The sequence below is a fragment of the Motacilla alba genome, chromosome Z (genome assembly GCF_015832195.1).
Source record: "Motacilla alba alba isolate MOTALB_02 chromosome Z, Motacilla_alba_V1.0_pri, whole genome shotgun sequence".
NCBI lineage: Eukaryota > Metazoa > Chordata > Aves > Passeriformes > Motacillidae > Motacilla > Motacilla alba.
In genome coordinates, this window is record NC_052046.1 from 23,148,697 (window position 1) to 23,162,017 (window position 13,321).

Here is a 13,321-nt window from a genome sequence, read left to right on the forward strand (position 1 = left end):
GCTAAGCCATTTCAGTTAGAACTCCTGTATAGATGGCAGAATAGTCAAAATAGACATCCTTTGTTGCATTTCTAGCAATTTTTGAAGCTGGTGAATAGTTGTGTTTTGACCAGTTAAGAGGTAAGGCCGTTACTTGATTAAGCTGTTGAGGTGTGTATTTCTTTTAAATAAGGAGGCAAGGCATTCCATTTCTCTAAATCTTGAACTTATATTGTACATGATCTTTGTTTTGCAACTTTATAGGTGTGCCTAAGAAGTCTTCAGTTGTGACCTTAACTTTTAATCTGTTCCCTTCTTCAGCCAAGTAGAACAACAGATGAAGTGAGGCTGGATTACCTTAGAAGTGGAAATGTGTTTCCATGGTTTGATCAGTTTCCTGCCCAAGTAACACCTTGGGTAACACACCTGTGTCAAAAGGTTTTTTCTGCTAGAGTAGCCAGACTGGATCTTGCAGAAAATGGTGGCACAAAAAATACAACTTAAATTCACTTAAAATAAACTGCTTTGATAGTAGATGGGACATGAATTAATTGTAACAGTTTGCAGCTCCCCACATCATCACAGTATTTTTTCACCAGAAAGTAATATATACTCTGATGTGCTTTGTTCTGAGCAGGCACTGCAAAGCCATGTTCAAACTATCTTCTCTCTGCTGCATTTTTCCATTTTTCTCAGGACATTGACACTGTGTAGATAATTTCTTTCGCTATAGTTCTCTAAACTGTTTGGTTCTTTCACAGGATATGTGAAGACTACTAGCATAAAGAAGCTTTTTGTATTTTAAAACAGCAGAATGTGTGAAGTCAAATACACTGCATGTGAGAACTGGAATGTGCAAGAAGCTTGGGATTGAATTGTTGAAGTCAATGGAAAGTTGTCAAAGCCTTGGATTTTAGGAGAAGAGAAGGAACATTGCAGTAGTTCTGAAGTCTTACTTGATTAAGAAGCACCTAAAAGGAAATGTGTTAGGGAAAAGAAGTATTTTTAAACAGCTGACAGAAGAGTTGATAAGAGTAAAGTGAAAGGATAGAAGGGAAAATTGCAAAGCTTTTAAATATCACAAAAGACATTACAACAAATAGCAATGTGTTTATATGCATGGCAGCAAGAAAAGTAGTGAGGAGATTATTGAAAAGCATAGAGCTCACTGTGCAGAAGCAAAATGTTCCTTAAATTCTTTTTCATTTAGAAATTAGCACATTTAATGTAATGTGCTTACAACAAACTTGGCTGATGAACTGTAAACATCAATGGTCATATGTTAAGGAGCGAGGGCAGTTAATTTAATGTCCTTGAACAAGAAGAACTATTTCAGTATATGATATTAATCCCTGGAACCTTGACATTAGGTCCCACTTAAACCATATTCGATGCCTGAATTCAGGTGTTTCTAGTAATTGTTTATTTTTAGACAAGTAATTAGATAAGGGGGTAGGGGAAAAGAAACGCAGATATTTTTTATTAAAGGTGATTTCTATGCTAACTAGCTTAATAGTTTTTTTTGACAGAAACCTGTTTTGAGCCCTGTAATGATAGATGAAGGTAACTGATGGTAACCTACATAACATCTTGCAAGATGGAAAGAAAAAACAATTTTTAACAAACTTTAAAGAAGATTATAGTTAAAGACTTATATATAAACCCCTTATGTGTCAAGGTACATTTTAAAAGAACCACACTTTTTTTTTTTTCTGCCCCCTTCCTGACTTATTTTCAGACCACCTAGGAAACAGATGGTTTCTGCCAGGCTCTCAGAAAAGCGTGCTTTATTCTGATAGTTTGTCATTAGAAAAGACATTGCTTATGTTATTCTGCTAAAGTGTGTTCTTAATTTGGGCAGTCTGTATGGGGAGATTATTCATTAGGATTTTCTTTTCAGTAAAACTGAAAAGATTTTCTGAAATGCATAATAATAAAAGAAGTTGTGGTTAGTGAATTCTATTTTTATGGTTTCTCAGTTTGCCACACGTTATGAACTACGTTACATCGCAGATGTTTTGGGTGATGTTTACCATTCCTTATATATTGTCTTGGGTGCCATTTCCATGTTCTGCAAAATTTTCTCAATAAAAAAGGTTTTATTGCATTCACACTGGAGCTTAATTTCTACATACATCCATGCACTTACTGGCATTAAAATACACTACAAAAAATTCAGATTATTTTCCTGAGTACGTTATTAATGGTTTAGTATTTTTTCCCCTGACAAATCATTTTGAAAAAGCTGTTGTAGTCACTGTAATTGAGCTGCAGTGAATCGAAAAGTCAGTCTCTTATACTGCAGTGTTTTATATCATTTTGAAGTATGGATAATTTGAGATGTTCAGATACAAACTATACTGTAAGCATAAATACTGTAGAGCTAAAATGCAGATTTGAGGATGATGCATGTATAAGTAGGTATACCTACAGTGGGATTTTAAAATCAGCTACTGTTGACCTCCTTCTACAAGTATAATATAGTCACTCAGCTGTTAAAAACCTGATCCACTATTTAAAAAATATACAAAAACAAATTGTCTATCTTTCTGCCTGATCTCCTTTCAAGTGCTAACACAATGGAAACAGTGGGTGATCTGTCAATGCATTTGGATTGTCAGTGATGGTTTTGTATAAATATTGGGAGGATAAGAAATAAAATTCGCACAGCAGAATATGATTTCATCTGTCTGTTCTTTGTAGCTCCGTGGCTCACGCTGCGGTGTGAAATTCTCATTTTACACACTTTGCAGGCGGAGCACATGAATTATGCATTGAGCAAGAGAAATCTCCTGCTTCAAGTCCTATATGCATTTACCAGGTTCTATCTCTATTATCAAGATGAATTGCAAATGGAGAAATATTTGATGGAATATAGCTTAACTTCTTTGTTTAGTATTCTGCTTTTCCCATAGTGGGCTTTCTTGGTAGAATACTGTTTGGGTTATATTGTAGGCTTAGTTTTAAGAAAAAAAAGATGAAAAATTGTGTTACAGAGAAATGTCAGACACGTCAGAACCTTTTTATTGTCTAGATTTCAAATGAAAATCTTTTTTTCCTTAATTGAAATATCTGCAGTCATTGGCTATTTGTTGGTCATAGATAGCCAATCAATTTTCTTTTTTTGGAAAAAACAAACTAAAAATAATCATGTTTGTTATAAGCAGGACCCACATAAATAGATTTCTTTGGTGTTTTCTACAGAATTGCACACAATTAATGTACATACCTGTATGTAGGAATACATACAAGCATGAAAATATTTGTGTGGTTTTTGTATATGTAGCACCCAAACATGTATATGAGTAGCCTAGTATTATGACTCAATTGAAGTTGAAAATAAGACATCATGACGCTTAAACGTTAGCTTTATCTTGATTTAATTAGCCCATGATATTACATTTCCCAGATGGTAGGGTCAGGTTTGTGCATTTTTTGCTTTCTGTTTTGTAGAATTGTTTACTTGCTTGTTCTTTATAGTAAACTGATACACTTCAATGCGGTCTTCTTGTAAAGTGTGCAGTGAAACTTTTTCTTGCTATACATTAGTTCAGTAATTTTTTTTTTTTGTGCCTTATTTTAGGACTATTTTATTTTGTTTTGAACTATAGGAAGTAAATTCTCTTGAAGGATTTTTTCCCCATTTTTAAACAGTTTTTATGTAGTAGATTCAAAGTAATATCAGTGCAAGGATGGATTTCACCTTATAAAAGAACACATCAAGCTTTGTGTACTTTTTGTACTTGTGACAGAAATAGCAAACTGAAGCATGCTATTGGTATTATTTGTGACTTAGACTGCCCATCTTAGTTGTCTACAGTTAACAGATCCACTAAATAGTAAGGATTCTTTGGCAGTGGCTCCTGATTTTTTAGAAACTTGTACTGAACTGTATGGAGTTCACATCCTTGTATGCCTCTTGAGCCACTTTTTAGAGACTTTTCATTCGCTGCATAATAAAAGAAGATGGAGGCAACCCGTCTCTGTGGAAATATTTAGCAAATATAAAGCTGTAGTTTTGAACTTTGATCATAGTTGAAGGTAGAACTGTATCCTATGGATAAGTGGGGAAAGATGGTGAAAAAGTTCAGAAATTGAGGATATTTTTAGTATATTTGCTTTTTGTTTAACTGAGTTCTCCTTAAGTCTATTTTGATTTCCGAAGAGTTTTCTAGTTCAGGGAAGAAGGTTGTGATACATAATTTATAGTAAAGGTGCTGGAAATAATAGTTAAACCCAAGATTCAGGGCTAAATATTCACCAAATGATACTATAATGTGGATTGGAATCCATGAGAAGAATTGTTACAAAATTGTGTCTCTGACATGAGTAATTCAAGTAGAACTTGTAGCTTATGAAGTACACTATTTGTCCTTATTTCACAGGTCTAAAACAAAAGTGGCCAAAACAAGCTTAGTGACTTGTTTATAAACACATCTCAAAAGAAAAGTCTGGTAGTTGTGAGTAGAATGGAATTCAAGAAACTTGGTTCTGCAGGAGTCCCTCACTAATTCTGGACAAAACATATCACTTCAATGCCATTTTAAAGCTTTTTTGTAGTATTTTCTTTGCCCAGAGGAGTTTTAGGTTTCAGATAAATCACCAGTAGTAGAGCACTCAAATGCCATAGTGATAAGGACCATCAACGTATGATGATAAAATAACTTTTAAAATAGTGGCTCCTGTTGTTTTCATTTCACAAGATGATTCTTCTCCCAGAATACCTGAAGCATATCTGTAGGGATCATGCAAGTGACTACTGTCTGTTTGAGCCATGGTATTTATAGGAAGAACATGATAAGTGATGTCATCATGGCCTGTAGTCATTAACATCAATGGCTTCAAATAGCGACGACGTTTACTAGCTTCTTTCATGTTCTTTGGAGGGAACCATAGAATTTCTTGCAAAATTGAAAAAAATAGACTCATTATTATAATTTGTTTGCAATTGACTATCAAGCTGAGAGACTGGAAGAAAGGGAATGCGCCTTAAGAAAAGAGGTGTCATTTTATTCTATGGTGCTGGTTAAAGGAAGTGATTGTAGCTGCTGAGTTCACTCCAAGCTCTTTTAGAAATTTGTATCCTGAGTGTCTGAAATGCTCAAGAAATGATGGCCTAGATGGGCATAAAGAGATTTGCTGATTCATATAGACCTGTTAATTTATTAGAAATGGTAAAATATTTCTCTATGTATTTGGCGGTCATGTACTGTTTAAGACTAAAGAGGTAAACTAGAAAGTTTGACTCCTGGAAAGACTACATTTAAATTACTTGCGATAACTTGGGTAGTGAGCAATGTTTTAAGGCAGTTAATATGCTTTATAAAAAAATCACAAAGCCTTCTGCTTGGTATGTGAGCCAGAGAGAATGAAGGTAGAAGAAATTATTCAGCTGACACAAATGAAAGATACTTTAGAGTGGGCAGGAACAACATGATGACAAAATTCCATACAAAACTACAAGTTTCTGGCTACATCCAAAAATCAATGCTTTATACTAAACCACCCTCTTGGCAGTGTGTACTGAGCTGTACCACAGTGAATTCTTTTTTGAATCACCACTGTCTAGACATGCTCTGTAGGTATGGCCAACACTTACTCTTATGAGATTTGTTTAGAACTTTTTTAGGTACTGAAGCAAATTTTGTTGAAATACTCTGTCAAGGTACTGGGATTATTACTTCCCTAATCTTTACTTCAGGTGCAGCCAATTCTTATTGGAACTCATCTCAAGATTAAAACTGAAAATTTTTTGGTGACAAAAATCCACTTCTAAAATTCAACTTCTAAAAATCAACAGTAGATAATTGGACAGAATTCTGTGCTCCTAGATAAGTGCAAATAGTACTATATTTCTTATTGAAAAGATTTTGTCCGATTTTTTTAGATTTTTTTCATATGAAAACAGAACTCTTAGTACACAAATCTTTTTCTTAAAGAAATAGCAGCTTTTTTTTTTTTAATGGTCTCAACAGAAGTATCTGATCCATCACCAAATGTTTTCTGTGTAGCAACAATGATTAATATTAGATGAATACAGGGGCTACAGAAATTCAATTGTGGAATTTAGGTACAGTTTAACTATATAAACAAATCTTTCTCAGTAGGTGAATTCTCTGGATGCCGTGCCCTGAAAATGGATACATTTTGCTTTATGAAGTAGTAAAATAAATGCACTTGCTTTATAAAAGTGCTAAATGCGTTTCTTTTGCTGATATGGTGAAAGATGAAATATTCATCTATTTTGACAGAAAGAAGAAAAACCAGTACAAGATAGAAAGACTCCAAAAAACCAAGACACGTTTCTCTTAGATTTAGATGATTGTAAGTATCTTGATTAAAGCCTCATTTTTCCCAAAGCGTAAATTCAGTTCAGTTAATTAAATGAATTTAAGTGTCTGAAACATTGATTCTGTTAATTTATTGTACCAGTTTCCTGACAAAATAAATGCTTCGACTGTCAAGTTATTTTTAAGCACAGTTATTACAAGATTTTGTTTTATGATTTATATTTATTGAGAATATAAATATATAATTTTATATTGAGAAATTGTTTCAAAATTTAGAATCTCCCACCACATAAACATTTACTTTGAGAACTTGTATGTGCCTGGACTTATTTTCTGTTAAAGTGGACTTATTTTCTCGGGTAATAATGGATGTTGCTTGTACAACACCTGTGCAATCTATGAGCCAATTATGGTATTATATTAAGATGCTAAAAATCACGTTTCTGAAGAACAGTGTGAAATGGTACTCTTTGAAGGGGAAGATAAAGCTGGCACTGGTTTTTGGCTATGCTTGTAGTACCCTTCTTAAAGTTTACTTCTATAGGTGCAGCACATCAGAATTGCATTAACATGTACTTTGCATGTAGCCTGTAAATGAAAAAGTGCTACATAGTGTGTATCAAACTGAAGGATAAAATAGAGGAAAAATGGGAAAGGAGGAGAAAATACTTTTAAAGTAAATCACATGGTCTGTTCATATATAAGTTGTATTTGTATTTTCACTGCTTATTCTGTGTATTGGGGCTATATGTTTGAAAAAGTAATCTTGTATTTAGAAACAAGAATATAACATATTCTTCAAATATTCATGAATATGAATATCAATATATTCATCAAATATATATACAAGAATATAACATTTGGAGGAGGACGTAAAACTTTTTTGTGCCATGAAAAAGAAATCACTATTTTTCCCACTATGTTAAATTGTTTTTCCATTTCAGTATCTCTTGCCTTTTTGCTTCTAGTTTGTCCTGTAATGGCTCCTGTGGCAGTTTCTACGGCAGCTGTTTTGTCCCCAAGTTTAGCAGCAGACCTAGAGGGGTTAAGTCTGTCAAGTTCATCAGTCATTGATGTAAGTAGCCTTTAGAAAGTGGGAGGGTGCATGTGAGTTTAAGCATTTCACATGTTTTGAGGCCATCATTAAGGTGGTTTTTTACAGTTCTTTCAGCTATAAAAGTCTTATATGAAATTATGGTTTACATGCAAGAGTGGCAGCATTTTTTGATCTGTAATTGCATTCTGAAATGTGGAGAAAATTGTGAATATTGCATGTCTGAGAAGGATGCCTTCAAGGATTTTTAACCTTATCTTTCAAATTGTCTTTTTCTTTGCCTCAGGGAAACTTTAATTCAGAAATTAAGTATCCAAATGACAGAGGTATTTCAAATAATTGATCTGCTACACTATCAAAAATAAGCTACGAGAACATCACATACTTGCTAATACTCAGTCTGTTTGTTTATCATACATGCTTCCAATCATGACATTTTGCTACTTGGAAGTAATTTTTCATAAATATATGAAACATAGCCCCTGGGTGCAAATAAAAAGGGCATAGATTTACAATGAGTGGTGTATCAGTATGTGTCATGATTCATTCTGTTAATGTTTTTTAGTACTTTCCATTAGGGAGTCTCATAACTATAGGTGTAATTAGGGTTAGCTAACTCATGTAGGTAGAGGGTGTTCTTTATTGTGGGAAAGAATAGTAGTTTGTTCTATCTCAGTTTGGTTTTCTTTGGTATTTCGTGTGTGTCTACTTTTTTTTTTTTGCAATTTAAATAGAAATTGCAGTGGTATAACATAGGGTACATATCCTTGTGAAAATGGATGGATGTGACCAGACAAAATACCAGAGAAACAGGCATTTTTTAAGCCTAGCCTTGTTTCTAATGAGGTTGGTGTCTAGAACCTATGCTGCAACTTTAGTAGTCACTGGTAACCTACTTTGTGCTGATACAGGAAACAGTAGTTTGCAACATCAAATACTTGTTTAGTAAAGGAGTTATGAGTGATTTGATTCAAGAAATAGAAGACCTTTGCTTATGATTCAGTTTCATATTTAAAGGCTTCAAGATTTGGGGTTGAAATGGCAGACTTTCAGATAATTTGTTGGATATTAGCCTTATCTAAGAAAATTTGCATGTAATGTAAATTTCAAGCAGGCCAGTAACAATCCATGGGCATGCAGTCACTACAACTGATGTGTAGTCATTGATGTGTCACATAGTCTGAAGATGCCAGTAATTCTTTTCCATGTTATATTGTAGAGCAGTATACATTTTTAGGTGGCAAGTCTGTCTTTAACAACAGCTGAGGTGTTCCTCTTTGATTGCACTCCCCAGTTGCCTCTTAGCCATCCTTTATGGCTTTGACAGCTCAAAACACAACCTGTCGTATGTTTACCTGGCTTTCGGTTAGCTTTAGAATGACTCTGGTGTCTTTGCTTTACTTCAAAATTATCACCTTTGAGGATAAATTAGAGATAGCAATCTGTAATGCCAGAGGCTTAGGTGCCCCAGCTTACCAATGTCTTTATTCCTTTCCTTGTCTATAGTACATGAACATATATTCCACTCCCATATTCATGCTTGCTTTCCTCATGCTTGCCATTGTTCATTGGTTAAACTGCTTCTCCCCATTCTTCTGAAGATACCTACAAGGAAATAGAGCTGTTAGATAAACAGAGCTAGAACGTGTAGGCTGAAGGGTAGAAGTTGTTCTGTATGATGACTGTGCAAAATGCCTCCTCAGTGTTCCTGAAGTCAGATAACCAGCAAAGAAACTGGAACATTTCCTCATTCTCTCTGGTGGGAAGAACTCAGATCATGTAAGACTTAATTGTTTCTGCCTGGATGGTGATTACATTTTGGTCTGTATTCAGTTTTCAGATCTAAGTTCAGCTCTCCTTGCCATTGGTAGTTGCATAGGTACATGAGGTCCTTTGCTGAGTTTTCTGCACCAAGGAGCAACAGAAATTAAATACTAAAGTTAAAACTCATTCTTTCAAATTATATCTGTATGGTTTAAAAAGTCTTAAGTGTGTGCAAATAGTTAGATAACTATAATCCCATGATGTTCAGCACCACCAGGTAATTTTCTAAAAATAAAAATATAAAACTGGCTTTTTATGTGGGAATGTGCATCTTCAAATAGTATTTTGAATTTAATCTGTGATGCCTAATTCTAAAGATACTTTAGAAAACTTCTTCCTTCAGTGGGAGAGAAAATTATTATAACTGTAGGGCACATGCCCAACAAACACTGAGAAATTAATTTATTACTAGGCAATGGAAAGCATGGAGTAAAAATGGATAAGTACAGTATATGACCCTAACGTCAAAGAAATGTAGCAGCCACTTATCTTGGAATATGTCGAGCAGTCTATTATTCAAATAATTCAGCGCTGTAATTGGATACAGCTTTTAGAAAACTTTTAACTTCCAAATTCATAGCTGCTGAGTGTTACAAAGAGAGTATTAATACAAGAATGGTTTTGCAGTTATGAGAAAACCAACAAAACCAAAATATTCTTGAATAGAAACTGCACAATCTAATACTTTGTCCTGTGGCTTATTTGTTTTTATCATCATGTTTACATACAGTACAGTTCCCCCTCATATAAACTCATGCATGCGTATTATAGTTTGTTCCAGGAGAAACAAAATTCTCTTGTAATTCGTGGATAACCTTCTTCCAACTGAATGCAAAATGTAGTAAATCTGTGTGCATTCTTCTGCCTTGGTACATGTGGTTCATCTTCAGATTTGAGTGAACCAGGTAACTGAGGTCACTGGAGGCTTCTGTGAGGATTCTCATGGTATGCAGGCAAGTGACGGCAAAACTAAGTGCTTGAGGAAACTGCAGTTGGTGTTGATTGAGTTTCAGATTAATAATTTGCAGTTTTGAAAAATATGAGAAGATGCGGTGCAAATAAAAAACAGGGGCAAGACAAAACTGCAAGCTGTCAGTGTGAAGCGGTTATTGGAAAACACTGAAAATGGGTATTTTCCCCAAAAGGAGTGTTATAAAGTGAAAAAAGAGGAATTGAAAGCAAAACTCATGACTGACCTAAGGACAGGGAGGATTGAAATCTGCTACAATAACTGATATTTTGAGCAGAAATGGTGAGAGGAGAGAGCGGAGAGCTATAATAATAGAGAGAAGTCAAAGAGGGGAGTGATATGTTCCTGCCTGTCACACAGCTGATAAGAAAAAAAGAAAGCTAAACCACCTGTTCTTTTCTCATTAGGATTTTAGATAGTAAAAATATATCTCCTAAATGTAGAGACCTCTGAGTATGCTACATAGGATAATTAACTGGTAAAAAAGACATATGCTTTTATGAATAAAATTAGTGAGAAGGGAATATTTATTTGGTAGCAAGAAACCTGTTATGGTTTCGAAGAGTGTTAGTGCAAGGAAGAACTGACAGGTCTATATGAGCTCTGGTGAGAGAAGAAGTTGGATGAGGGAAAAAGTGTGTGGCTGTATGGTCTGAGTTGAGTAGTATTTAAGGAGAGAAAATTATTTCCCTACCCCCAATAGGATAGTTGGGGGAAAAGGTCAAGAGTGACTAGGAAAATGTCACAAGAAATGCATGTACCAAATGGGGGAGAAAACTCTTGTTGTAGTGGGGAAGTGCTTATAAAAGTATTTGTTGCAGCGATTGAGGCTTGCTATCAATTATTCTGCATATAGAATCAAGGTATAATTGTAGAAGTGGTACTGCTTTACTCACTAAGGTTTTATTTAATATGTTCAGTGTTTTTTCATGATAGTTGTTGCTACTAATGGTATGTATTATTGTTCCCTACTACCAGGCCTTCTAGAGAAACTGTTTAGAAGGGAGTACTACCTAATCTTGTTTTCTGTTTCATATCTTCTAAAGAACTTTTGACCAATCTATACTTTAAGAGCTTCTTTGGAGTGGTGATGTATGAAGAAGAAATAATAGCTTTTGTCAAAAGTCAAGGTCAAGCTGCAAACCTGTCAAATCAGGTGATAAATACATTTAATTTTAAATTGAGTAAAGGCTTAGAGAATTCCTTGGGAAATAGTAAACACGAACTCCCTCAATATTTAATTAAAGGTATTTTCAGATTAGGAGAACACCTTAAATGGTATTTATTTCTAAGTTGTTTACATAGTCTTTAGAGGGGAAGACTTTTCTTAATTTAGGTGGCTTTGTCCATTTAGGCTGTTTGTAATTCCACTATAAGTCTTAATACTGACTCTGAAGTATATTCTTTTCCTGTTTGAAGCATCTCTGCTCAGAAGTACTGGGTACACAAAGGCTGCAATGATGGGTTATATAACAGCTGTAGTCAGGTATGCAGTTTGCAAGAAAGGTTAGCATGAGGTGTTTTAAGAATTTTCAAAATCCTGCAGTAGAAAAATAAATAGTAGTTCTTCCAAATAGTTATTTGCATGCACTTCATGATTTTTTTTCAGAGCTTTGCTAGCAGCAATTATTCTTTAACTATGTACATTTGTCATTCATAGAAGCTATGGTCTAAGTGCTCTTACCTCAGGAATGGCTGCATCAGAAGAAACATTAACTTGTTACTGTCATGAAAGAGACATAGTGCAACCACTTATGATAGCAGCAGATTGTGGGCAATGGTGGTGTTCTGCCCATTGTTTTCAGGCAGGTTTTGATCAATTACCATTGTTTTTCAGATAATTAGTTTTACATTTCTGTAAGTATATCCATACCCTCTTAAGGATGCTTGTAATTTTTTTTTTTTTTTACTCTGGCAAAAGAGGATGCTTTTAAATAAACTTTCAATATTAGCCACACCATCTCTTCTATCATAAGTTTTTGTAGTCCTGTGTTAAGATAACACAAGCATATGAGAGAATTTTATTATTTTTATAGTTTACCATTTACCTTCTTGTTTTTTAGCTTCCTGTAAGGAGTCTTACCCTTTGCTGTTTCATCACAATGTTTTTCCTATATATTCAGTGTTTTCATTATACTTCTGAAGCCCATGTTTTAATATACAGATTGAAATTGGGAAGGTTTGTTGTGGGGAGGTGAAAGAAGAAAATGTGCCACAAGACAGTATACATGTATCCTATTTCTGGGAGCGTTGATGACTTTCTTTGTATTGTTGACCACAACTGTACATTAGGCAGAGATATTTTTGCAGTTCTGCAGTTTACAGCTTAATTTGTGAAGGTTGTTTTTTTTTTTCCCTGTGGAACAGCCCCTGTTGTGCCCTACAAGATTTGTAACTGGCATAAGGCATAATTGAAACCATGTTCTACAGTATATGTTAGTAGGGTGCCTAGGAAAGTTTGTATGTGTGAAGCAAGTGAAAAGGTATAGTCTTAAATTTAGGAGTTAAAAAATAACTTTGTCTTAGTGCCGCCCAAAATTCAGCTATGTGGCTGATTAGGTGTGACTGATGCTTGTGGGAAGGCAGTGTGGTCCAGTGAATACAGAACTGGATGTTACATATGGAAAATGAGTTCTATTTTTGGCTTACTACTTGCTGTGTGATCTGGAGGGAGTATCTTAATCTTTTAGTTTTCCATTTGAAAAATGAGGATAATGGTGCTTACTCACCTTGGGAAAGCACTTGGAAATCTACAAATGAATGTAGCTGCTCATCAGCAGATATTAACTATTGCCAAGCTAGAAGAAGAAATGAAACAAAGACTCCCACATACTTTTTTTTTTCTTTGTTCCTGTAAAATTGCTGTATAGGTGGATGCTTTTAAATTGGTTACAGAGAATGTGTAGCATCAGATATTTGAAAGCTATACTGTCCTTTCAGAAATTGCTTCCACATACTTCTAAAAATGTTAGCTTGAAGGAAAAAAATCACTTGCCTTGACACTAATTGCTTGTCATTTCACCTCTATTTTTTACTTATAAATGCATTTCCAAGTATTTTTGATATTTAATAATTTTTAAGCCTTAAAAATACACATCTCATGTTTATTAGATGCATTCATTCTTTAAAAAATTTGCACTTCAAAATCCCCAACTTATTTTCTTCAAATATATATACAAAATAAATGAGATACTATTTATTATA

General features: G+C 34.4%; 1 protein-coding gene across 5 annotated transcripts in view; it reads left to right on the forward strand.

Annotated features, from left to right (window-relative positions):
- Nucleotides 1-13,321, forward strand: part of AP3B1 (adaptor related protein complex 3 subunit beta 1) — a 153,228-nt gene that overhangs the window by 91,573 nt on the left and 48,334 nt on the right. For all 5 annotated transcript variants that reach the window (XR_005255446.1, XR_005255447.1, XM_038125180.1 and 2 more), the window contains exons 21-22: nt 6,231-6,303; nt 7,238-7,344. Coding sequence is in view for 3 of the 5 variants with exons in the window: in XM_038125180.1 (XP_037981108.1) it covers nt 6,231-6,303; nt 7,238-7,344 (180 nt within the window). In the remaining 2 variants the exon portion in view is untranslated. The remainder of the gene's footprint in view (nt 1-6,230; nt 6,304-7,237; nt 7,345-13,321) is intronic.